This window comes from Rhodnius prolixus, unplaced genomic scaffold (assembly GCF_049639745.1).
Source record: "Rhodnius prolixus isolate KJV_2025 unplaced genomic scaffold, Rpr scaffold_15, whole genome shotgun sequence".
Lineage (NCBI taxonomy): Eukaryota > Metazoa > Arthropoda > Insecta > Hemiptera > Reduviidae > Rhodnius > Rhodnius prolixus.
Genome location: NW_027411605.1, coordinates 6451502 through 6474696, shown reverse-complemented (window position 1 = coordinate 6474696; position 23195 = coordinate 6451502). Strand labels below are relative to the sequence as shown.

Sequence of the window (23195 nt, the reverse complement as noted above, 5' to 3'; positions counted from 1 at the left end):
AGCACCAGTTATAGACTAACTTCAAAATCCCCGCTCTTCGTGGGATATCTCTGATATTAGAGGGGAATACACTCATTTGAAAAGCCTCCTCAAATATCTACGGTGGTATTGAAGTTTAGTGGTTATCAGGAAATAAACTATAGACTAGAGAGAGCACCGTTGAATAATTATCCCTTACTTCCAGTTTTCTTTCTAGAATTTCCTAGTGAATTTTGAAGAAGGAGAAGGAAAAAAAGCTCCATTATTTATAGTTTTTTAAATGTTTTATGTAGGTAGTAAAGTTAAATGGTTCAAAGTTGGTAATGGTAATTAATATATGGTTATAGTGAGGTAGCTAGTTGAAGAATTAACAAGTAGAGCCAGCGGAGGGGCACTATGAACATCATGCGCAAGCTGCGAGGTGGTGGCGGTGCTGTCAACACCAGCGTGCCCGATGAAGCTGGTACCGCTCAACATGCTGCACTAGGTCTGATGCATCTAAAGAAACTGTTTTCAGAATACACTCATCCTGCACAGAATCTTAGTGATAAAGAGCGAGACGACAAACTGTACAACATGTTACCTTTGTTCTGCAAAGTAATTATAATTGATTTTATAGCTATCTATAAAATACCTAGCGATTATATATTGAAACGGGGGATTGATTGGCAATACAATCTCAGTGCCAGTTTTAATGTTCAGTGAAAATATTGTTTAGTAAATATTGTAATTAGTAATTTTCATTTGGTAGATAAAACAGAGAAATAGATTCTTTGTCAAAGACACATATTATTAAATATTATCTCTTACAACATTGACAGATATTTCCAATTATGAAATTCAATTTACTTCGCTAAAATATTCATCTAAAATTCAACTATATATTATTTTTAGGTGTTTGGCAACAGCCCTTCTTCAGATATGACGGCAAAATTTAGAGATATCGTTTCATTTTGTCAACAAGTTTCGAAGTTAATGGTTTCTGAAATTAGGCGTCGTGCCTCTAACCAGTCAACAGAGGCGGCCTCTTGTGCTATTGCCAAGTTTTTAGAGATAGAAGGTTGTGAAGAATCAAGTAACGGTTGGATGTTGCTGTCTACTTTAAATCTTCTTGCTGCTGCATCGGACACTGCGCTAGTGCAGGTAAGTAGTGTGAATTTTTTTTAAATATATTTATTACAATTCAAATTTCAATAGGAATAATATCTGTAATGTTTAACAGGTGATGACAACAGTAAGCCTCCCATCAACTCTAGTCAAATGTTTGTACCTTTTTTTCGATTTGCCAGAAATGTCTGATGATAGCGTTTCGGAAGCTGAAAGTGAATTTTCACCTCGCGAGAGAAGAATTCTCTTACAGAAGATATTTGTACAGGTGACTTTTATTTTGATTTTTTATTTATAGATTGCTCGCCTAAGTTCTATTCAAAATATTTTGAATTCAGGTGCTGGTAAGGTTGTGCAGTCATGTAGAACCCGCTGAAGAATTGTCTCGTAAAGATGATTTAACACTTCTATTTTCTGCCATCACCAGCTGGTGTCCTGCACATAATGTGCACTGGCGGAAGTCTGCCGCCGAAGTTCTCATGACTATTTCTAGGCATGGACTTTCGCATTTAGTTGTCGCCTATATTCACAGTAAGTTTTAATTTTTGACTTTATATTTAACCCATTTCAAACCCATGTCAAATATCTTGAAATTAAAGAGGTACTCGTTATTATTAAGGTAAAGGATGCGTTTCACTCTGTTTGGAGAATATGCAAAGAAATCAGAATCTTTCTCCACTTGAAATTGTAGAAATGTTCGTAGCAGTGTTTTGCTTCCTAAAAGACTCCAGTGAAGTATCACAGACACTTTTAGAAGACTTTCGTACTTGCCATGGATATACATTCCTCAGTGACTTCTTGCTCAAGTAAACATTAAGTTCTTGAATAAATTACTAGTTTCTACGACCCTTACGTCTGGATTGTTAGAAGAAAGTTGTTTAATTTTTACTTCTATGTATTTAGATTAGAGCATGACAAATCTGCCGAAGCGATGGAAGCTATGAGAAATCTTGTTTTAATGATAGCTTCTTTGTCTATGTGCGGACAAAATGAATTGAAACCAAATCAAGCAAGCATGGGAACGCTATTTCAAATGTTAGGATTCTCTTTACCTCAACCTTCAGGTCGAGGTTTGTATTTAGTATTCACTAATAATTTTATAATATTAAAAAAATAGACGAAATTTTGTATACCTAGAGTGTAAATAATCAGTAAACTGAGTATATAACATTGCCAAACAGGCAAGGAATCATAGAGCCGGTTATATTACACCGAAATTTTGGTAAATAAATTAATACATTCAGACATGAAGATGCAGATATTTCATTGAACATTTGTTTGTAGAACCAACGCCTAGTCGTCTTCGTTATTGGTAAACATAATGTATAAACACCTGTGAACCTGAGATTTCAGCTTGCTTCTTTACTTTAATTTCGTCAGGTTTTTAGAATTTCATGGTACTTTCATCAAGTTCGCTCAGATGATCGTTTATTGAAGGGAATTCATTAAAATGATAAGTTGTGCTGTAGAAACCTTGTTAAGGTATAAAATCTCGCGATTATCCAGTAATGCGAAAACAATATCTATTCAAAAGTTATCATGCATTAAATATGTTTAAAAAATAACAAACTTTCTATTCAGAAAAATTTCTTTCTACTCTACAAATTATAACTTCATTTTCTGTAGAATTGAATTGGAACTCTTAAATTTTAAATTTTGTAATGAAAATAGTCACTTTCTGTTAAAGCTAGGAAGAATTATTTACTCAAAATGTAGTTGGTCTGTACTACTGGTTAATATGACTGTATCCGATCCGAAACCGGTCAGAAATATAGAAAACCTTTCTTACTACGGCAGAAAAAAAATCTGCGAAAGCATGTTATCACACAGTTTCTATTGTAAATGAACTATTCGAGTTCACAATTCTACTTATAAGCGGTAAAACTTCATTGCGATTGTATGCTTTCGAAGTTTTATGGTTCCATGTTTGATGCTCTGAAGTTAAGTTTTTTTATTGCATAAATGGTATACATTTCTATAATTTTTTACGGAATCCGAACTCTAAACTTTGTTTTTGTTTTTTTTTTTCTTTTGATCCAGGCGTCAGCGTTCGGAATATTCAAGCTTTTCTAGTTTTACAATCTCTTTTTTTGAAATCAAATTCCGCCCATCTTTGCTGTACAATATTGGATGCAATTTCTAGTGTGTACCATGCAGACAATGCCAATTATTTTATATTAGAAAGTCAACATACGTTGCCACAGTTTGCTGAAAAGATACACCTGAAACCTGCTGAAATACAGGTACTTTACATAAACATAAGTTTTTGAAATTATCGAGCATAAATGCCTAAAATTATATTAACTGTTTCAATTTATTTATTTTCAGGAGAAATTCTTTCATCTTCTAGAATTCATTGTATTTCAGTTAAATTTTGTACCTTGTAAAGAGTTGATTTCATTATCAATCCTTCTAAAAGGACATAACTCTATATCTTGCAGTATTATATGCATGCAGACTTTGATAAACATACTGAAGTAAGCAAATTATTAATTTTTGTTTTTGTTTTCAGATAACTACAATGTTATACTGTAGATATTCTAAAAAAAGAAATTGACACTACTTAACATGAAGTTAAATATCCCCTAACAGGAAAATATGTTTTCTTTCAGGCACAATACAATATTCAAAGATGTATACAGAGAGGTTGGCATATTGGAGGTATTCGTCACCTGTTTGCAGCGATATAGTTCAATGATGAAAGAGATACAACCAACTATTGAGCCTGGATCTGGTAAGTAAATGAATTTTGGGTACGCCAGAATGGATCTCTTTCAAATTTTTATTGGCTAATCAATAAATAATTAGAAACCATTTTGTTTTGTTTTATTTACATAATTTTGAAGAGATCATTATCGATGAGAAAGAAGAAAAGTTGGGAATGATGGTAATTGAAGCGCTGTCCTGTTTACTGAATAGTAATACCAACAACGCAAACGTGTTCAGAGAGAGTGGGGGTGCAAAGTGTGCACTAAACCTGGTTCTATTTGACCGATGCAGACACCAAGCATTAGGTAAATTTTAGATAATGGTAGCGTAGGATAATAAAGTTGTAGAGTTTTTAATGGATTACATTTCAAAACCCGAGTGTAGTAGACTTTTGATACAACAGAAATAATTTTTGTTTTCTCTCTGGCGCATCGACAGCTTGGTTATGAGCGTCAACAGAAATAAATATAATCAAAGAGACAAAATGGCAAACTATATTCTTAGAAAATGGATAGAACAAAACAAATCAGCTTGTTCTCTAATTAAAATCAAACCAAATATGAGATAACTTTTTAGAGCGTATACTTCTCAGTATTATAAGAAATTTGAGCTTCTCCGCATTAAGTAAGCTTCTCCGCCTATACCTCAACATGGAAATTGTAAAAATTATACTAATAGCAAGGACAAACATTTGATATACAAATAATTATGAACATGAGGCATAATTGCCTATTTAGAGCAATCATTGCCTATTAAGCGGATTTTTACCATTCAAATGAAGTCTTTTTAATATTTTTCGGTATGAGACTAGTTATTAATAATTTTACAGGTGTTGTTCGAGAACTAATGTTAAACGGTGGTGGAGATGATGACATGGGAACGTTACTTGCAATGATGCATTCAGCTCCAGCGGATGCTTTAATTTTAAAAGGTCATATTTTAAAGGTAAGTTCTATAATAACAGTTATGTTTTTAATGTTTAACTCTTTAATAAAAACACGATTAATAATCTATTTTTAGTGTGTTCTGCAATGTTTACGAGAAAGCCATCGAACTAGAAATGTCTTCCGAAAAGTTGGTGGATTTGTTTATGTTTTAAGTGTAATTGTATCTATGGAAGATTGCCTTAAAGATGAACCTCAGCCTCCATGGGATAAATTTACACCACATCAATTGTTGGCACTTTTGCATACAGTTTTTAATGCTATTACCGTTGCTATGCGATTTGAACCGGCTAATGCTAAATTCTTTCATCAGGAGGTAAGATTAACGAAATAAGCAATTTTAATGCTTTTTGCTGGTTCAAAGAGTAATTTTTGTAAATAATTTTTTAGATTTGCACTACGAGTTTATGCGATACCTTAAGGTTATTAGGATGTTTTAGTGAGCGAACAACTTTACATGAGATGAATGATTCACTGGCGGTCTGGCCAGCTTCGAATGATGATTTGGTCTTTCAAAATTTGTTTGCTTCGAACGTCTTGGATGCTGTGTTAGTATTATTTTTTTTTTTTAATAAAAAACTTTACTAAAACATTATAATGAGGTTATGAGCGAATGAGTCACTTCGTCAGGGATCTTGGCTTGCCTACAGTACAGCACAAAAAACCGATACACAATAGACAGGACCCATAGAGATACTTGATATGTACCCAATGTTTGGGTTTAACGAACTCTATCTCAGTACAGTCCAAGATATCATGCGGCCATTATGGATGGATGGCACTGGGATGATTGTCGAAAAGGAACCCTCCGAGACATCTGGCGTCTCTTGGAGAATTAATTATAAGATGAAGAAAAATTTTCACTAAAAAAATAAAACACTAAAATCTTGGTTGTCTCTCCATTGGTCTAACTGCCTTAGTCTGTAATAACTTCAAGACGCTTCCAGAAAGATCGATGAAGATGCTCATAAGACCCACCCTTAATGCCCTAATTAGACAGTCAGTACAATCCACAAGGACACATTTTACCTGCCATGTTCTAATAAAAAACTGATCTCTTAATATGAATTTCATTAATTACTTATTATTACCATTATTTTTGTGTTTTAATGGTATTTGGTACTTGTTTTACAGTTTGACAGACAGCATTCCTAGATATTTGTCTTACGCTTGTCTCGTGCTACGTCTTCTTTACGATGTGGCTATAGATGCGTTTGATAAACCTAACTGTCCTTCGGCAAACTTCAGATCACCTTCACATAAACACATCGAGGTATATATGAGATATTTATTTACCTGTATAAATGTACTTTTTGATCAAACTGGAAAAGACAAACAAAATATTAAAGAATGCTCATTTTTCTAATAAATTTATTACAAATGTATATTATTATTCTAATAAACAAATAAGAAGTTGTATATGTCCTTAGAATTTCATTCGGGGTTGATTTACTCTTCTTGTTTATCTAAAAGAGAAAATAATATTATTTTACCTTAAAATTGATCTCAGAAATCTATTATTTTTGTGTTTTTCTTATCATACGAGAATTAATAAACAGTTTACAAGTGACAAATACAAACATTTCGAAACATTTTGTTCACTGAACCTTCATGACAGGGTGAAGTTTAAGGTTTTACAGAGCAATTGCTCGATTTCGAGTGTCCTTTCCTCATGCAATTTATTTCATTGTTTTTAGTTGTGTTTACACTTTCTTAAACCCTTGCAACAAGCTTTAGTATCTCACTCTCATTTGTAACTCATTTCAAAGTCCCCGAACGATAAATCCAAAATACAGAATAACGCAAGAGATAATGATTTCTATGTTAATTAGTGTGAGATCCATCTTTTACCGTTTTTTTTATTTTATTCTCATGTATGCTTTAAATTTACAGAATCAGCAGTCGATAGAATCTCCAAATTCTAGCAGAAGGGTAGCATCACTGAATTTAACACCTCCTACACCTGAGCCAATAATAGTTCATGCTGGCGTTGTAATAGCCATATTCCATTTATTGCCAGCAATGTTCCATGATCGTCATAGTCAGGTATGTTTTAATTGATAATGGTTTTACATTCAGATCTTTAATTGGATCGTAGTGGTTGCTTTATTTGAGAATATTGAACCATATAGTCTAGCAATATGGTTGAAAGACTGTTTCCTGTTCATAAAGCACTTACACTACGAGTGTAATGAACTCATAGCTACAGAATCGCAATAGTATTCCGCTAGGTCAGTATTATAAACTCACAACCGGCACTGCATATTTTTGTTTGGGCCAAGTTGACTGAAAAATTTGATTTTTTGATTGAAAAACGCAAGCTAGTTTTCTCGTAATTCTGAAGGAAATCGTATTGCATTCGTCTACATTAATCGATTCTTCAAGTTTGTAAGACTTCCTCTTATGAAGCTTCTGTCTCGAAAGAGTTATACTGTACACTTGTCCGGGCTGCGAAAAAGCAGAGATTACTGTTTGGAAAAATAATATTCCAATTTCGGAACGTATTGTTTGTACGAGTATCATCATGAACTATTCATTAAAATAGCATTCGTGATAAGAATAAAAGCACTTCCTCTCAAAAGTGCCCTTAATCGACTTTTTTTCTGGAAAAATGTTTCAAAAGATATTTATTCTAAACGGTTCAATGGAAGTGGAACCGTTTTTGTGAAAATCTTAAAACAATTCTTTTGCTAAAGTCCTACTTCCAAGAGTGATTAAATTTACCTCATAAGAAGAACCTAATTGGACTTAATCGAAATATAAAGTTTATTGCCATTTTTGCTTTTGAGATTGAACATTTTCTACATTCTTCTAAAAACCACTTTTTCGAACCTCAAAACCCAATTTCGAAAATTTGGCCCAAAAACTTTGGTGTCTTTGATACTAGTTACCGTTTAGTCAGACACTATTCTCCCACCCTTACTTTGTGTATAAGTCGGAATTTTTCCTCGAATTTTCCAATTTCCTTTTGTAACTTTCTATCTTTTGATGGAGCTAATAAAAATTTTCTTTTAGCAATATTATTATATTGCAATAATAAATTTATCACAAGAATTTTCATAAATTTGTTTAGATGTCACTGGCTCTGCAATTGTTTTGCGTTGATATGATCAAGTCTCTAGTGAGATCCGAGAGGAATCAACAGGTAATGTGCGAAGCAGGACTTTCCGCGGTGCTGCTATCAGTTGGCCAGGTCAGTCTAACAGATGAAACACATCCTTTGCATCAGTCTCTTCAATATATGACAGATCGTCTATTTAGACAAACAGTGGGGCACAACGATCTCAGGTAAATTTCTTTATCTTTTACTTTTTCATTTTGTTTATTCTTTTAACGATTAGAAGTTTTTTAGACATCGTACATTATAGTACCTAGTTAGCTGGAAATAGAACGTTTTGTTTATTACAATCCACAGAGAATTCTTGCGGCTGGGTAAACCACTCAACTGTCGTAACGCAGATGAGATGTGTGATAGTGTTGGTGGTGGACCAGTGCCTTTGTCAAGGGTGAAAACGCTGGTTTCTATGACTACTGCAAGATCTGGAAGTGTGGTTGCTAGTAGTCCACCCTTTGTTGAAATGGACATGTCTGGCGAAGGTTTTGGTTGTTTGTACCTGGCAAGCGTGGCTCCTCAGTCGATTGGACCCACTTCAATAGTGAATGTGACCACTTCTCTCTCTACAGCGGATTCAGTTCAAGGCATTGGGGCAGGTATATAAATCTTGAATATATTTGAAATTTCTTTTCTTTTATACATTTTTTCATTTACAGTATATACATTTTCCCTTATTAACTTATTATTAAATTTTTTTTTCTCTTAAATCTTTCAGTTTTTTCTTAATATTATGTTAATTTACCAAACATTCATTTGTATTCGTAAAAAGTTTGTTTTTGTAAATGAATATTAATTAAATTCGCTTAATATTTTTTGTAGAACCTAAGGTTTTAACTTGAGTGTTGTTTTACAAATTAATTTGTGTTGCAAGAATATTTTTGCGAGGTGTATCACTAAGATAGAAATTTCAAATTTGTTATTTTGACTATGTGCCCCCAGAGGTGACAGTAAGATTTTGGTCAAATTTAATTTAAATGGATTTAAAGAATGAATTTTTGTCTGTTCTAGGCGATCGTCTTTTCCCACCTCAGACTGGTTTGAGTTATTCTACTTGGATTTGTGTAGAAAGATTTTCTGATCCACGTACGGATCCACATTGTGTAAGATTATTAACATTGGTTAGGAGTCTGCAACCAGGATCTACCTCATCAAATAAAGAACCACATCTGATATGTTTAGCCGTGGTTCTATCTGTACGAGACAAAGCAATCATAGTTTCAACACAGGAAACGCCTTTGTCACACAGTAATATATTTTTTCATTTTTAGTAAGTTATTGGAACATTTTTCAATTGAACATTCTTTAAATAGAAAATGGAATTTGAAATAGAAGCTTTTCTATACTTTCACCACACTAAGATTTGAATCTTAGCCTACTACCTCAAAATTTAGTTCTTAGAATCTATGGGAAACATTAGAGTAAGAAAACAGTGATTATTCGAGTGTGAACTGAAAACAAAATATGAAACATTAAAGTGAACTGAAAATAAATTATATTTAAATTTTTGGTTCAGTCCTCGTTCATATTTGTTTGGTTTTTTGGAAACATATTTATTCCTCTTTAGTTATAGGTTTATATTGATACGTTAGAATGTATCGGAAATTTAATAGCATCTTATTTTATAATCTTGAATATTTGCTACCTATACTGTTATTAGCTGGTCCAGACTGGGAGCCAGATAACATCTCAGACTACACAGCGCGTGTTTGGTGTCCAGATTTGCTACAAGAAGGTCATTGGCACCATATAGTTTTGGTTTTGAATCGCGCTGTCCTCAAAAATTCTGCACTGTCTATTTATGTTGATGGCAATCACATTCATACCCAGAAGGTAATACTTAATGATATAGTGATCAGAAGGTTGTTTATTCTTACATTTTTGTTTTTGTTTTTTTAAATTAGTTTCCATCGTATTAATTCATTGTAATTGTATAGATAGTTGATTTTATTATTACCACTTTCAGTTACACTACATATCTCAAAATCCTGGAGGTGGTGCTGCAAACCTGACCATAGCTTCCTCAGTGTACGCCTACATCGGCACTCCGCCAATATGGAGAAGGTAATGTAGTAAATATTCATATAATATATGAAGGGGAAGTATACTCACGCAGAGATCCTGAGTTCGAATTCTGCTGTCAGCCTTTTATTTTCCCTTGTTTGGAGCCTCTTATAGCTCACTGTCTGGTTATGGACAGTATAGTCGGAAACAGTCTACTGGTAAAGGGGGTTTAAATGTTTTGCAAAATCTAGATAAAGAAAAGTACTGTACCGGGAATATTTCTATACACAATAGATTCTTCTCTTTCTCGAAAATAGTTAATTTAAATTACAGGCTCGTGAATATTGTCATAATTATTTTTATTATCATTATTGTAAGATGACATTTTTCTTTTTTTGTTTTATTATAATGTTTATTTATATTGTTATTTTAGATACTCAAGATTAGTTTGGAAACAGGGTCCTTGTCATTTGATAGAAGAAGTGATCAGTCCTCACACAGTTCCTCTAATCTACCAGTTAGGCCCTCATTACCTGGCTAGTCTACAAGCGGCTCAGTTACACGGTACTATTTTTATTTTGTTGATATCTGCACAGTATTAATCTTACTACTATTGTTTTTTTATTTAAAAGTATATTTTGTAGGAAGAAATAGTTAATACTTTCCTTTTTTTTATAGTTTTCGTACAATATTTATTCTCAATCCATAATTACAGTATATGAGTTTAAAGCTTGACTTCTACCATTTCATTTATTCGCGCTTTCTACAATACTATTAAGTTGCATCAGGTAAATTACTACTTTAATAAGACAGTACTCCAAAAAACTTTTAACATCATTGGAAATGAATTTCGATAATAGACTCTCCTAGTGCAATCGTGTTACGATAGAGTAGAAAAAAGGGCAAAAGAGACTGGGCTTCCTCAAAAAACTCTCAGGGGTAAAGAAAATTGCATTAATTATTAATAGTTCGTTTGCAAAATGAGGTAAGGAATCACTCATGTCAAATGGTTATTAAAAGAAAAAAAAAGTAAAAAATTATATTTATTACAAGGGTAAAGAAGTATCCTAATACTCAGCTACTGTGTTACACATTTATTCTAAATTCTGTTCTATTTTGACTTCTGAAACTACATGTATTGTGCAATGTACTCAGGGAAGTTTTTGAAATAATAAGAAACACATGTCTAATCGCAGCGGTCATATACATAGTCAGTGTTGAGTCCTTGATTGTGTAAAGTTGTTGTTAATTTTTCTACCTGTTCTTTCTTGAATACAGGCGTTGATGAAAGAATTGCACTGGCCACTCGAGTATCGTCACTTTTGCAAATTGTTGCTGCCCAAATATTGTTTACTCCAGGTAAGGTTGTGATCTGCATTTGTCCGATCGTCTCACCTAAAAATATATGTGGGAATTAGGTGTTGTTTGGGTTCGTATTGCCTTAGTAATAATAACCGTTATAACTTCTCGCCTGTTATTCCACTAGGGTAATTAGAAGCCGCTTGCTAATTTTGTTGCAGTCCACAGAGCGAACCTTACAGTCTCTGAGGAGGCATATTAAGTAAATCGTCGCTTAGACCTCACTAAACAGGAGTGATTATTTATCGTCTTGAGGCTAGTTATCTGCTTATCTAATGCCTACCAGTTGTAAGAGCGCAAGGCCGCAGTACGATGCAAATGAGATGGCTCCTTATACAAAAAACCAGTTGCTAATCCATTCTTAGGAATCATGATGATTTAGCAATGTACTGCTCTGATCCAATGGAAACGGAAAATATTGTTGATGTTGGCTTGCATATTGTGCCGGTTTTTGCACACTATGGTTTGATAATCGTCAGGATGGTAAATGTCATAAATGAGGTCCGAATTCTGTGCTGCCTACATCTAAAAAAAATCGTACTTTCGAGGTAGATAATTCAGGACTTTTAGCGAGACATTTCTACTACTGGAAGAAGAAAAGAATGCTTGCTTGGTTAGGGGAGGTTGGAGTTGTCGCAAGGGGAAGAAAATGAGACGGCTCAAATTAAAGCAGTGCGAATGCACCGTTTATTTAGCCCTTGACAATTTGGTGGTGCATTTTACAAATGGGTGAGTAGAATTATTTTGATATCTTGTTGAAATCCCACCTGCAGCGTTACGCCACATTACTCCTGGAATCTTGGAAGAATAAGAGAAATAGTTCTTTCGCTCATTTTTTACATACTTTTTAAAAATGGTTAGGATAATTTTTTCTTTGTAATCTATACGCAAGTGAAGTGGTAACACTCATGGTGTAATATTGAAGTTCATTACCACCTCTTTTTCAATCGTTTAAATACATAAATGTATCTTTTAACTAATTTAAGTGAAACAAGTTGATATTCAAAATTAACTTTACATATATATTTTTACCTTTAACCATTTTTGTCAGCCTTCCGGGATTATTTGGATCTTCCTTCAACTTAAATCTTCTAGTTTCGTTCATAGTCCATTCGAATTCCCAAATATTATTACTTTTGTTCGTTATTATTACTTGAGGGCACAATTTATTTCTTTTGACCTTGTTCTTAAGCTGATGGGTGTGCTCAATACCACGAACCGCGTACCAAACTCCAAAGTGCTAGACCACAAATTCCTTGTAGTTAGGAATTCTTTCAATACAAAATATAATATTATGTAGTTGGATCTTAGTGCTACAAAAAAATGATCTTTCCTGTAGTAACTAGTTTCATTTGAACCGATTCTGAAAACACCTTATAAGGTCTGTACAGCTTGGCTGCCAGGAAAAGTTTGTCAGTTTGAGACAAATGTGATAAATGATTAATGAAACTCATGGATTTCTAGATATTTTGAGGCTTCAATCACGATGTGAGAATGGGAGACTGTCAACTGAATGATTGTGCAGTTTCTCACATCAGACTTGTCACTAGTCAAATTTAATTAATGGAACTCACAACAGGGTATGGGCTTAGTGACTGATCTTGACCGCTGATCCCAACGACAATATTGTTTTACATTGGAACGTTTTAATGAAACACGAGTCACATCTAAAGCTCTGAATTTTGGTAATAACGTCTTATTATAATAAACTTTGATGGATTGAGGAATAACTACCCTTTAATTTACAAATAAATTAGACTAAATAAAAAATAACTAATCTAAGATAAAAAGTCGCCCAACTTTCTCCTACTGCAACTAGGGGTTACAATTTGTTTTTTATTTTTGCAACTAACTGTAAATTTAGATGGGAATCGTAGAGACAAGAAAATAGCTAAGATCTATGATTGTGTCTGATGTCCAGGTAGAGCGACACTCTCACCTTTAAATGGCATTTAGTAGAAAACATACGAAATATTTAGAAAATTGTCAGAATCATTTCTGAGGAAATCATATAAACCTAAAAAACTTGAAACAAATTTCGTGTCGGAGTCTAAAGACAAACATAAGTCCAATACAAAACTTTTCAGAATTAAGCAACGTTAATTACGACAGAAGGGAGAATTTTTCAATAACTTTGAAGTTTATATTAGAAGCACCTTCCTAATACGCTAATCATAAAAACTGATGGTTCTATCCAAGCCGTACAGTATTTTTAATTATTCAAGTAATTTAACTTAACTCAACTTAACTTAATAAATAAAACGGTATTTAGTTATAAATACAAATAATACACTGAACTCTATTCACCCAGAACTTGGGGAAAACCTGAAAGCTTTCCGTTTGAAGTTGACAGGTAGTTTTATTAATTACTCACTAGAACTAAACATTGTAAGTTTATAGTCAATTTAGGATGTAAAAATATTTTGCTCTTACTATTAGGTTTGGTACAAACCTAAGAAGTTGAAGAAACGATTGCTGGCTAGACAAATCAAATGAATTTTGTCTTAGAAATAAATGATATCTTATTTTTAAGTGATCAAATATTTAAATAGTGAACCTTGTATTTAGTACGCGTTATCTTAACTTTAGGCAGAATAGACAGCTATTACATTTACTTTTTTGAAAGTAAATACTCAGTTTGTTAAACTCAAATTGAAATTGAAAAAATTTCGCTCAGAGAAAGTCGTGTGAGGGTTATAGTTAAGGTTATTTCTATTATTTTAAAAAATGCCTAGAGATTTGCCGTTAAAAGTTTTTTTTTTTTTAAATATTATATAAAATGTACGATATTGAAATTGATACTTTTTGACAAATTTACCTGCTGGCTGTTGAATGATAGATTGGGTCCCAGTTTCGGACAATTGCTATTTAATTCACTAACCACAATAATTATCATTGAGCTTAAAAGAAAACAACTGAAAATTAGACAGAAAATTACTTACATTAGAGAAACTTTTGCTAATTATTTATCTAATAATTTATTTAGTGACTAACCTTGATATAAGATGCATTATTAACGAAGTAAATATTGAGTTGGAAAAAAAAAATATTGAATGATGTGTCTCCAGAAGGCGGTGAACTAAAACTGTCCCCCTAGTTTAATGAGCTGGCTGTTCGCTCTTTGTACTGAAATCTGACCTAGGAGAGGGGTCCCCATCTAATCGTTTTTATTTACAGAAATAATCATGCTCTATATTAAATATATCTTTTTATTTCTTTTATTACGCACTACCTCAAAGGGAATATATAATTTTTGGTCAATGAATTTTGTTAGTATTAAAGTTGTAGAATGAGTATGTGTGCATTTTTGTTATTTTAGAATGAATGTATAGATTTTTTAAATAAAAATAAGTGTTTAGTAAACTTTCTTTCCTTTAATTGTTTGACCTAATAACCTTCTTCTCAAAGTATCATAGAGAAAGCTCTACATACTTTCAACATTTCATTGTAAACAAACAATACTTCAAACGGGATGAAATTTTCAATTCCAGCCAATTATGTTTTAATAGAACTACGTGGCTCTGAAATCAATTATATATTTCTTTCTAAATTAAGAAAGCATATATTTGGGCTCTAGTGAGGAATTGTTATAAGGATTTATTATTATTATTAATAATAATAAAGTCTAAAATGTTATAATTATTATTATTATTTTGAGAGAGTATCTAATAAAAAGAATTTCATTAAGAATTTAATAATTAATAAACAATTAATAAAATTTATACAATTGTGTACAAACTGTACTCCTTATTGAACCACAATTGATTTAATAAACTATCTTGAAGCTTAGAATTTTACGGTAATGTAGGATTTAATGACAAAAATTGTGATTAATAAAGTTACCTAATTTACCCAACTAATTTTCTTCTAATCGCGATTTTGCTTTATGTATATAATTTTTGTTAATATTATTCAGACGTTGAGGCCTTAAATGACACTTTATAAAGTATTATAATCCCACCCTTCCTCCAGAACTGTCATTAGAATTATTTTTCTGAGAAAACGTTGAAATTAAAAGCTACAGAAGTTTAAAAATATTTGATGTAGCCGTTTTTAGGGTGAGGGGAATTCTTGAGTAAAGAAGCTGCTATTGGTTATCAGATTTTACCAAAACTTTACACTCATCAATGCATGAACTTAGTATCTGTTTAACTTTAGGCTAAGGGATACTAATAAGAAAAATTCTAATGGAAACTTAGTCTTTAGAAAGAAGTAAAGTTTCCTTCTTTAGGGTTATTTCCAAACGAAATTTATAAAAAGAAAAACAGAAATTTTATAGCATTACTGTTTGTTTCAGGAAATGAGCCGATGCCACCCCTGGTTGCTGAAGAGAAAATTATATTCGGTCTTAATGCAAAGGCAGTTTCACATCTGACGATGTCCAAAATTAGGAAACTTTACAGTAGAGCAGACACAAAATCTATTGCAAAACAGGTAAACAAATGAAATTACTAGTATATTTATTTATGTTTGAAGCATTTTTACTCTTGATTAAATTACTTAATAAGTAAAATTTATTGTGGTACTAGTATTAATCAGAAGAACAGTTTGTTATCCAAAATGTTGGATTGTTTATGCCTAATTTTACTAAGGAATGGATTTATATATTTAAAATAATGTTTAACTTAATTTTTATTTTTGTTATAATAATTTGATTCTTTTTAAACATAGTTAGGAATGTCTTCTCATGAAAACGCTACGCCGATAAGAGTGTTGCACAACTCAGCGGGGCACCTGAGTGGGCCAGCTAGATCGCTTGGAGGAGTAGTGGTAGGCTACCTTGGTGTTCGAGTATTCACGGCCCGACCAGTAGCAAGGATGATAGATTCACTGGGTGGTTGCTCGCTGTTATTAGGTAAGAGGATTGATAATACATACCAGACAATATTGAAATATATATCTTTGTAACTTATTTTGGGGAGGACTTCGTCCTTCACAAATTATTGTGACTCAAACTGGCGACTGGCGGGACTGCTTACTTTCTGGCTGGAGGCCCCTCCAAATTTGGAACTTAAGATATATTAAAGATTAAAAAGTGTTCGTGGGTATATTCTTCTCCAAAATAGTCTAGGCATTCAATTTTCCTTTGAGTATCATCAGGAATTGTAATAAAGTCTGCTTCATCTCCTTTCAGAATCTGCTGGTGCTGTCTTATTAAGCTTTTTTTTTGCCCACTGAGTTGACGTTAATTCGTCAACTTGCACAGCCTATTTTTTCTATGACAAGGCAAGCCCAGATCTATTCCGATTATAATTGCCCTGAAAGATCTTTTGTCAATTTCCAGAATTTAGCACCGCTGACTTCCTCCTCTCTTTCTTGAGCCTCAGTTTGGGTCCCACAGAAGAGATGCAGCGCCATTAATTCAACCTTCTCTTATTCTACTACGCCGACATGTCCTTGCACCCAAAAGATCAGAATTTTCCTTACTACGAACAGAGTTTGTTAAAGCATTTCCAACAAATTTAATGGCAGTCTGGTTATAGAAAAGAATTTCTGCAAACCATCACAGTACAAGTAGTTATTTCTACATTCCTGTGCAGGAGATTTTGTCTGGGGTAATCTCTAGGTACTTGTCCTCCATCCTCCTTTCTTTAGTGCATTCAATTTTAGTGCGACTTTTTGAAGTGAAAGAGATCTATTCTGCCACTTTACGTACTTATATTGAAATTGCGAGAATATTGAAAAATGAATAAGCTTCGCGTTAGGATAATGACTCAGTACTAAGTTTTTGTATTGTTGATGATTAAACCTTTATTTATTGTAGGTTTAATATCAATGGCACAAGACGTTGAAAGCCTGTACGCTGGAGTTAAAGCACTGGTGTGCGTGGTGAAGACTGATCGAGTAGCACAGGCCGAAATGGACCGACGCAGAGCCTACCAAACTTTAGCCATGCTACTTAGAAGGAAGAAGAACATGTTAAATAGTCATATCTTGCATTTAATATTCAGCCTCGTTGGAACTGTGGATTCTGCTTCGCATACATCAACCATACCGAACGTGATGGCATTCCAGGATCTACTGTGTGATATTGAGGTAGCTTTTATTACGTTTGCAAGTAAAATTTTTTTTTTTTTTAGAACAGATCAGAGGAACTTTAATCAGTTCCCCGTGGTTCTATCACCAGTTGGCTTTTCTAGTAAGTTATCTGAATTATTATTCACGGCAACAAGGGGGATAACGAGCATGTGCCGTGCAATACAATTTCAAACGGGACGGATTTTTTCATATTCTTTGATTTATATTTTGGACTATAAAAAGTTTTTGAATTTTTTAAATAATATCCTTTTAACTAATATGTCTTTAGAAATAATAAATTTCGAATAAAGATTTTGTGTTTTGTTTTCACTTGTTTTTAAAAAAAGACTCTTTAAAAAGTTGTCGGCTCCGGTAGACATTTATTTTCCATGTTTTGTATCTCTAATTCGTCAGTGTATGATTGTTTTTTAGGTGTGGCACGAAGCACCTGGTGATTTACAGAGGAGTCTTTTTGAGCATCTCTATGAATTAGTAGCAGAATCTAGCGAAAAACGAAGCAATCTCAATTTAGTAAGACAAATGCGTCTGGTTCAGCGGCTACTTTTTATTTTACCAGCTGTTAACAGCAACCAAACTAGAGGGTTGATGTTGAATTTGCTTGGTGCCTTGTTACTTGCACAACCTGATCACCACGATTTACTCGCGTAGGTGCTTACTTGGTTTTCTGTTTTCTATTTTATTTGTTTGCTCAATGAACACGTATAAATTGCTTAAAAAAAATGAATTAATTTGGCAGATTTGGACAATTCATTGTTTCTACATTACCGGGAAGTGGAGGAGGAGGTGTTAATAATGCAACGATGGTGAATGAACGACAGGTTCCTCTACAAGAACCGGTCATTAGAAGTTCGCAAAATTCATTCGATCATATCGAAGTAGAAGGTGTCACCGACTCAGCAACTTTCATCATTCTACGCAACAGATGTTTACAGTTGTTGCACTCTCTGCTGTTCACTTCCAGAAATAATGTCAATACCAAGTAATTTGTTTAAGAATTTGTATTTATTCCTTAAACCCTTGTTTGTATGTAGTCTGAATGAAGTTCCTAGTACTGAAATTGTAACTTTTTTTCTTTTTTACTCTGAGGCAATATTATTTCTAACACAAAAGCGTACTTCCGCCCCTTTAACTTTTATCGCTGCTCGCATGACGTTGCATTGATCTGATGGGAAATCCTCATTTTCATATTCCTCACTTACTAAGTACCAAAAAATGCCTGGTTAAGCTGGACGTCTCTTTATGCGTCTTGACAGCCGTCCCGTAGATGTTCACTCCTTAGGTAAAAAAGAATATCCAGCATGAAGACAGTACCTGTAGTTTTAGCCTGCAAATTGTTCCATCCCAAACTCTTCTACTGCTACAGCACTGATAAATGGTTGTGTTGCTGCAGCGAGTGATACACACGCCACATCTTATTACCCACTCCCAAATTTTAAAATTTTGACGATCAACCCTTATAAAACTGTCCTACCGGACAGTTTTAATATGAACAAATTTGCTAATTAAGCATTCAGTGGCCAGTTTTTATAGTTAGACACTAAAGGTAAATAAATGTTTAAAAGAAATTCCGGAAATAAATTAAAGGCCTGGGTCACAACGTACTTTTTGCTGATTTTGATTGGTTTCTGATATTTTTTTAATAAAAATATCTTCTATACTTCCTTGATAATAGAAATGATTTCCACTTTTAAAAGTTATGGTTAATAGCTTAATTTTATGTTTCAGTTTTTGTGAAGAAATTGCTCAAGTACTGGGCTTAGATTGGCCACTTCTATTTCTCCAACCTCAGCTGCATAGTACTACCGTGGTTTGGGGACTACGAGTATTGGTGGTTCTGTGTTCAATTCCAGCCCTGCTTACTAAGTTCAGAGAAGGAGCTTGCACAGGAGGGTGGTTGCAAGATACTGATCTTGTTCTTCAGAACAGAATGGCTGTGGTTTTAGGTGGGTTTCATTGCCTCACTAGTAATGATAAATAGAATGTAAGTTATTTGTTGCTCACCTAGTTACAGTTTATTTACTCTCCTTAATCTACTCTTCAAAAACAAAAAACAAACATCGCACTGAGTTGGGCATCTTTACTTTACTAATGAACTGGACGTTAAATGGTGCACCTACGGTTATGTATGTAGTAAACTCTGTAATCGAGGAGATTGTCATTTAATTGATGAGCTTCGATTATGACAATTTTTATCAAGGTTATGTCCTTTTTCCAATGCTGTTCTGATTTTTTTTTAGACATTCACGGAACTGTGCACAGTGGAGGAAAAGTGAGATTAGGAATGAGATTTGAATTTTTGGTTAATGTTCACAGCGGGTTGTCAGTTAGGAGCGTCAATTCCTAAACGGGAATACAGAATTGAAACTAGCGGCCCACCAGGGTTTCACCAGTTAACTTGGCTTCTTCAGCATCATGTTGACGTCTCGCAGATCTACTTCCTTCTAATGGCCCTAATGATGGGACAGCCTGTCAAGTTGATGCCTCCTGAATCTAAGGTGAGGAATTCAATCTGTTGAATACATATAATGCGATAATATATATGAATTCAAAATCGAAACCGATAGCATGCTGCGATGCTAAAATCAGCTAAAAAATATTAACAAATTTAATGTAAATAAAAAAGTAGACCAGTCTTATTTTAAAGGTTACAATTTAGAAGTATAGTGGATGGAGATCATTATTTGTATCAATGATATTTCCTCCGTGAACTTAAATCACTAGTCATACTAATATTTAGTGCTTTATTTTTTTATTATTATACGCGGGATGTGCCACTAGACTTTCCAACTTAGCGTACCAGTTCGGCCGAGAATGCACAAATGTGGACAACTTTAAGACCACTTGGTTCTAGTAATGGGCTTGTCCTGAAGAACCAGTTGAGGGAAATATTTGTAGTAGAGCTCATTACTTTAAGTTAGTCTTAGCTCTGCTGCATCCATGGTGGAGTATCATGTGCCAATAAGGCCGCAATCTTGTGGAATGTCTCCGAAGCCCAGCTGCATAACCTGACGTGATATCCTTCTTATTGTTATTATTATTCAACCAACATTATTAAGAATTAGTATATAATGTTTTCAGTTTTCATGTTGTGAAGCCATTTTAAATGTTTGTCCAATAAGTTTTTAGATTTAATTTATTTCTTTCGGTTGACAGCTGGATTTACTGAGTGCATGGAGCTTACTTTTTGGTGTTGCTGCCAACCAGCCTATGTCTAGTGTTATGTCGAAAATTACGTTAGTACCTGAAGCAGTTACTCTCATGCTTACAACAGTAAGAGTTTTGCTGTACAGCCCACAGAAAGTGTAAGTTCTAATTTCAAAAATATTTTTATTTCTGGCTTCTAATATGTCAAATGAATAATTATGAGCAAAATTTCTTTCAAAAAAATTATGAAAATATATGAGTTTTATAGAGAAAGACTGGACCAGGCTTTTTTTTTGTATTAGATTTCCAAAATCAACAAGTTTACGAATTGTAATTCTCCTGAAAGACAGATAATGAATGTTTTTCTCGTACTTAATACTTTTAGGTATCTTTTTATGTATCAATAAACGATTAAATTGATTGTTCAAAACGGAAAGCTTAAGTGAAAATATCTTCTAAACTGATAATAAAGAAAAAATAAAAAGCTTTTCTTGTGTAAAACTATGTATTTTGTAAAATTATCAATAAATGGACCTGTATTAAGAAACGATTTTTTGTTGTTGTTAGAACATCAACTGAGTCGGAATGCGACAGGGTGCACTATGCCGTCAACATTATCCAGTTTTTATTCTTGGTTTATCATAGTAATCCACATTTGATGCCGATATTTATGGGACAAGAGGTACTGACAGCGTTGGCCAATACTTTATTCCCGGCGACAAGCGAGCCACCCACACCTGCAGATGAAGTGAGTTATTCTGAATTTAATTAATACATTCTATCATTGCTTTCCTCATCTTCTAGTGAATCTGAATTGTAAATTCTTAAATATCGACAATCATTATGTAGTTCGCAATTGTTAATTTCATTTAAACTCTAATACCTCTGCATCACAAGGAATATTTTCCCTTTGATTATTATTCTTTTCCTTGGTTTTATCCGTGCACGGGCAATTGTTTTTATATTTCTGGCCGGTTTCGGATTTTCATCCTTCAACAGGAGAGTTGATTTATCAGGGTTGTGCAGAGATTTTGACTTTCACTTATGTTTCAGTAAAATGTCACATTTGCCGTCTCAATATTTTTGAACTAAATATACTGGTATTCACTTCAAAAAATTAACTTCAAGTATCAAGGGCATAAAAGAGCAAACGTCGCGCATTATCCGTTCTGTTATGTTTTGAATCGGTTTTTTGGGGGAGTTGAACTCATTTTCTCTTGTTATTACGATTTCAGCACGGACATAATTTCCTCAAAAAACCGTGCAGAATGTTTTAAAAGTTAGACGAACACTCAGTATTTGAAGAAATATTTTAGCACATATTGTGATTTTTATATATATATATATATATATATATATATATATATAAACAGTAATTATTATGTTCTTGTAAATTCAGTATTTGGTCACAGGTGTTTCATACTGGTGAAAATACAAAAGATGTATTGGAAGGAAGTAACCAAAATCAAGAGGCCGCCACAGCTGGCCATCCAGCTCACAAATTTGTAATGGATTTCATTCGTTTCATAATTGTTAATTCTCTCTCACTTCCGGTCACAGCTAAGGCCACACCGCCTTTGGATATTGTTTTGGAGGTAACTTACATTTATTATATACTATACAGTTTCCGGTAATGCAAAAATAAAAATACTAAGTATATCCTGTGGAATATTATGATATCTGTATAATATAGGAACACTAGCTGCAGGTTTTTCCTTTCCTCTTTTTCCCTGCATTCCTATCCTGCTCACTTAACCTGACTACTTAGTACTGTTATGAAGGTTACAATGTTTTGTACATTATACTTCATTTATTTAGTTTTTGTATATATTTTTATTAAAATAATATTTTTATTCTATTATTTATCTTCATTCAGATCCCATTGACAAAATCTTCGTAAAAAAAAATATTTTTTTTAAATATCGGTTCCGACTGAAAAGGTTTCTCAGATTAAAGTGCACTAGGCTCCATTGGGTAGGATCCGGATTCAAAATAACCGGATGATACAAATACTTGAATGTTTGAAAGCTTTTATAAAGAGTAATGTACATGGAAGAATACGAGAACATAATATAGATAAATATGTACATGTACGTTCAGGAACCAAAGTTTCGTTTTCCTGTAGACAATTTTGTTCAAATCTTTACTGGTTATTTTAGATCAATAATATGTCGCCAGTATTCCACTATTCTTCTGAATATGCCTTAGGGGCTCTAAAAAATGTATTTCGAAAACCTACAAAAAAAAAAAAGCATTTACGAACAGATAATGTTCTTTTTTCGTTCCTGATCCCATCTTAATAAAATTTTTAGGTTAGTTTTACATGAAAACTTGCGAGACACGGTTTTTCAAATGTGTCATTTATATGACAGAATTTTTTTTTTTTTTTTTTATGGTGGAGGGGAATAAGTCCACAGAATACCAGATTGAAATGTCGAATATTAGGCTAACGGCAAATTAGACGAAATATTTAGTTAAAACATCTTTCTTCCCGAAAGTTGTACTTTTTATAGTAGAAGCATTGCATTTTTAATCATTAGCATTATAAAAAAAAAACCTGTTTTTTTTTCAAGTATTAGAACCTTATTTTAAACTTTTACAATATCCTTTCTTACAAATCATCAGTGGTTGTGGGAGGACATTCTGGCATAACAAGCAGATTCAACTAAGAATAAGCGCTATTCCTTGCCTGCTTTGATTTGCTTGCAGTAATGATGGTTTGGAGAGAAGAATGCTTTAGGATAAGCCATTAAAAAAAATATCTTACAATCAAACTGGTAAAAGTATCCCAGACTGAT

General features: G+C 33.3%; 2 protein-coding genes across 6 annotated transcripts in view; one reads left to right on the top strand and one right to left on the bottom strand.

Moving 5' to 3' along the window:
• The window catches only part of bchs (WD repeat and FYVE domain containing 3 bchs), a 54717-nt gene that overhangs the window by 1172 nt on the left and 30350 nt on the right, over nt 1–23195 (top strand). For all 4 annotated transcript variants that reach the window (XR_012459067.1, XR_012459065.1, XR_012459066.1 and 1 more), the window contains exons 2-32: nt 327–576; nt 874–1122; nt 1202–1354; nt 1425–1617; nt 1706–1892; nt 1990–2156; nt 3127–3329; nt 3415–3563; nt 3699–3820; nt 3933–4100; nt 4625–4740; nt 4816–5055; nt 5130–5287; nt 5874–6012; nt 6633–6785; nt 7813–8027; nt 8155–8450; nt 8863–9099; nt 9512–9684; nt 9818–9915; nt 10289–10419; nt 15512–15648; nt 15886–16069; nt 16979–17250; nt 17665–17897; nt 17990–18232; nt 18979–19196; nt 19567–19748; nt 20407–20555; nt 20965–21145; nt 21810–21992. Coding sequence is in view for 1 of the 4 variants with exons in the window: in XM_074129685.1 (XP_073985786.1) it covers nt 376–576; nt 874–1122; nt 1202–1354; nt 1425–1617; nt 1706–1892; nt 1990–2156; nt 3127–3329; nt 3415–3563; nt 3699–3820; nt 3933–4100; nt 4625–4740; nt 4816–5055; nt 5130–5287; nt 5874–6012; nt 6633–6785; nt 7813–8027; nt 8155–8450; nt 8863–9099; nt 9512–9684; nt 9818–9915; nt 10289–10419; nt 15512–15648; nt 15886–16069; nt 16979–17250; nt 17665–17897; nt 17990–18232; nt 18979–19196; nt 19567–19748; nt 20407–20555; nt 20965–21145; nt 21810–21992 (5730 nt within the window). In the remaining 3 variants the exon portion in view is untranslated. The remainder of the gene's footprint in view (nt 1–326; nt 577–873; nt 1123–1201; nt 1355–1424; nt 1618–1705; nt 1893–1989; nt 2157–3126; nt 3330–3414; nt 3564–3698; nt 3821–3932; nt 4101–4624; nt 4741–4815; nt 5056–5129; nt 5288–5873; nt 6013–6632; nt 6786–7812; nt 8028–8154; nt 8451–8862; nt 9100–9511; nt 9685–9817; nt 9916–10288; nt 10420–15511; nt 15649–15885; nt 16070–16978; nt 17251–17664; nt 17898–17989; nt 18233–18978; nt 19197–19566; nt 19749–20406; nt 20556–20964; nt 21146–21809; nt 21993–23195) is intronic.
• On the bottom strand, nt 10886–14365 carry LOC141454975 (uncharacterized). Of its 2 annotated transcripts, none has more exons than XM_074129720.1 (4): nt 14209–14365; nt 14033–14129; nt 12247–12454; nt 10886–11250 (listed from the first exon to the last, which is right to left on the bottom strand). In XM_074129720.1, exons 1-4 carry the CDS (start codon nt 14223–14225, stop codon nt 11042–11044), a joined length of 531 nt encoding a protein of 176 aa, XP_073985821.1. In that variant the 5' UTR covers nt 14226–14365; the 3' UTR covers nt 10886–11041. The 2 variants fall into 2 exon arrangements, with proteins under 2 accessions (XP_073985821.1, XP_073985822.1); XM_074129721.1 differs by having other exon boundaries at nt 14033–14114; nt 14209–14350.

Excerpts from the sequence above, each read along its gene's own strand:
- LOC141454975 (XM_074129720.1), bottom strand. Across the intron at positions 12,455-14,032 it reads TATCATTCAACAGCCAGCAG|CACTTTGGAGTTTGGTACGC; the intron begins GTAAATTTGTCA and ends TTTGTGGTCTAG. Across the intron at positions 11,251-12,246 it reads GCTGACAAAAATGGTTAAAG|GTGAGACGATCGGACAAATG; the intron begins GTAAAAATATAT and ends ATATATTTTTAG.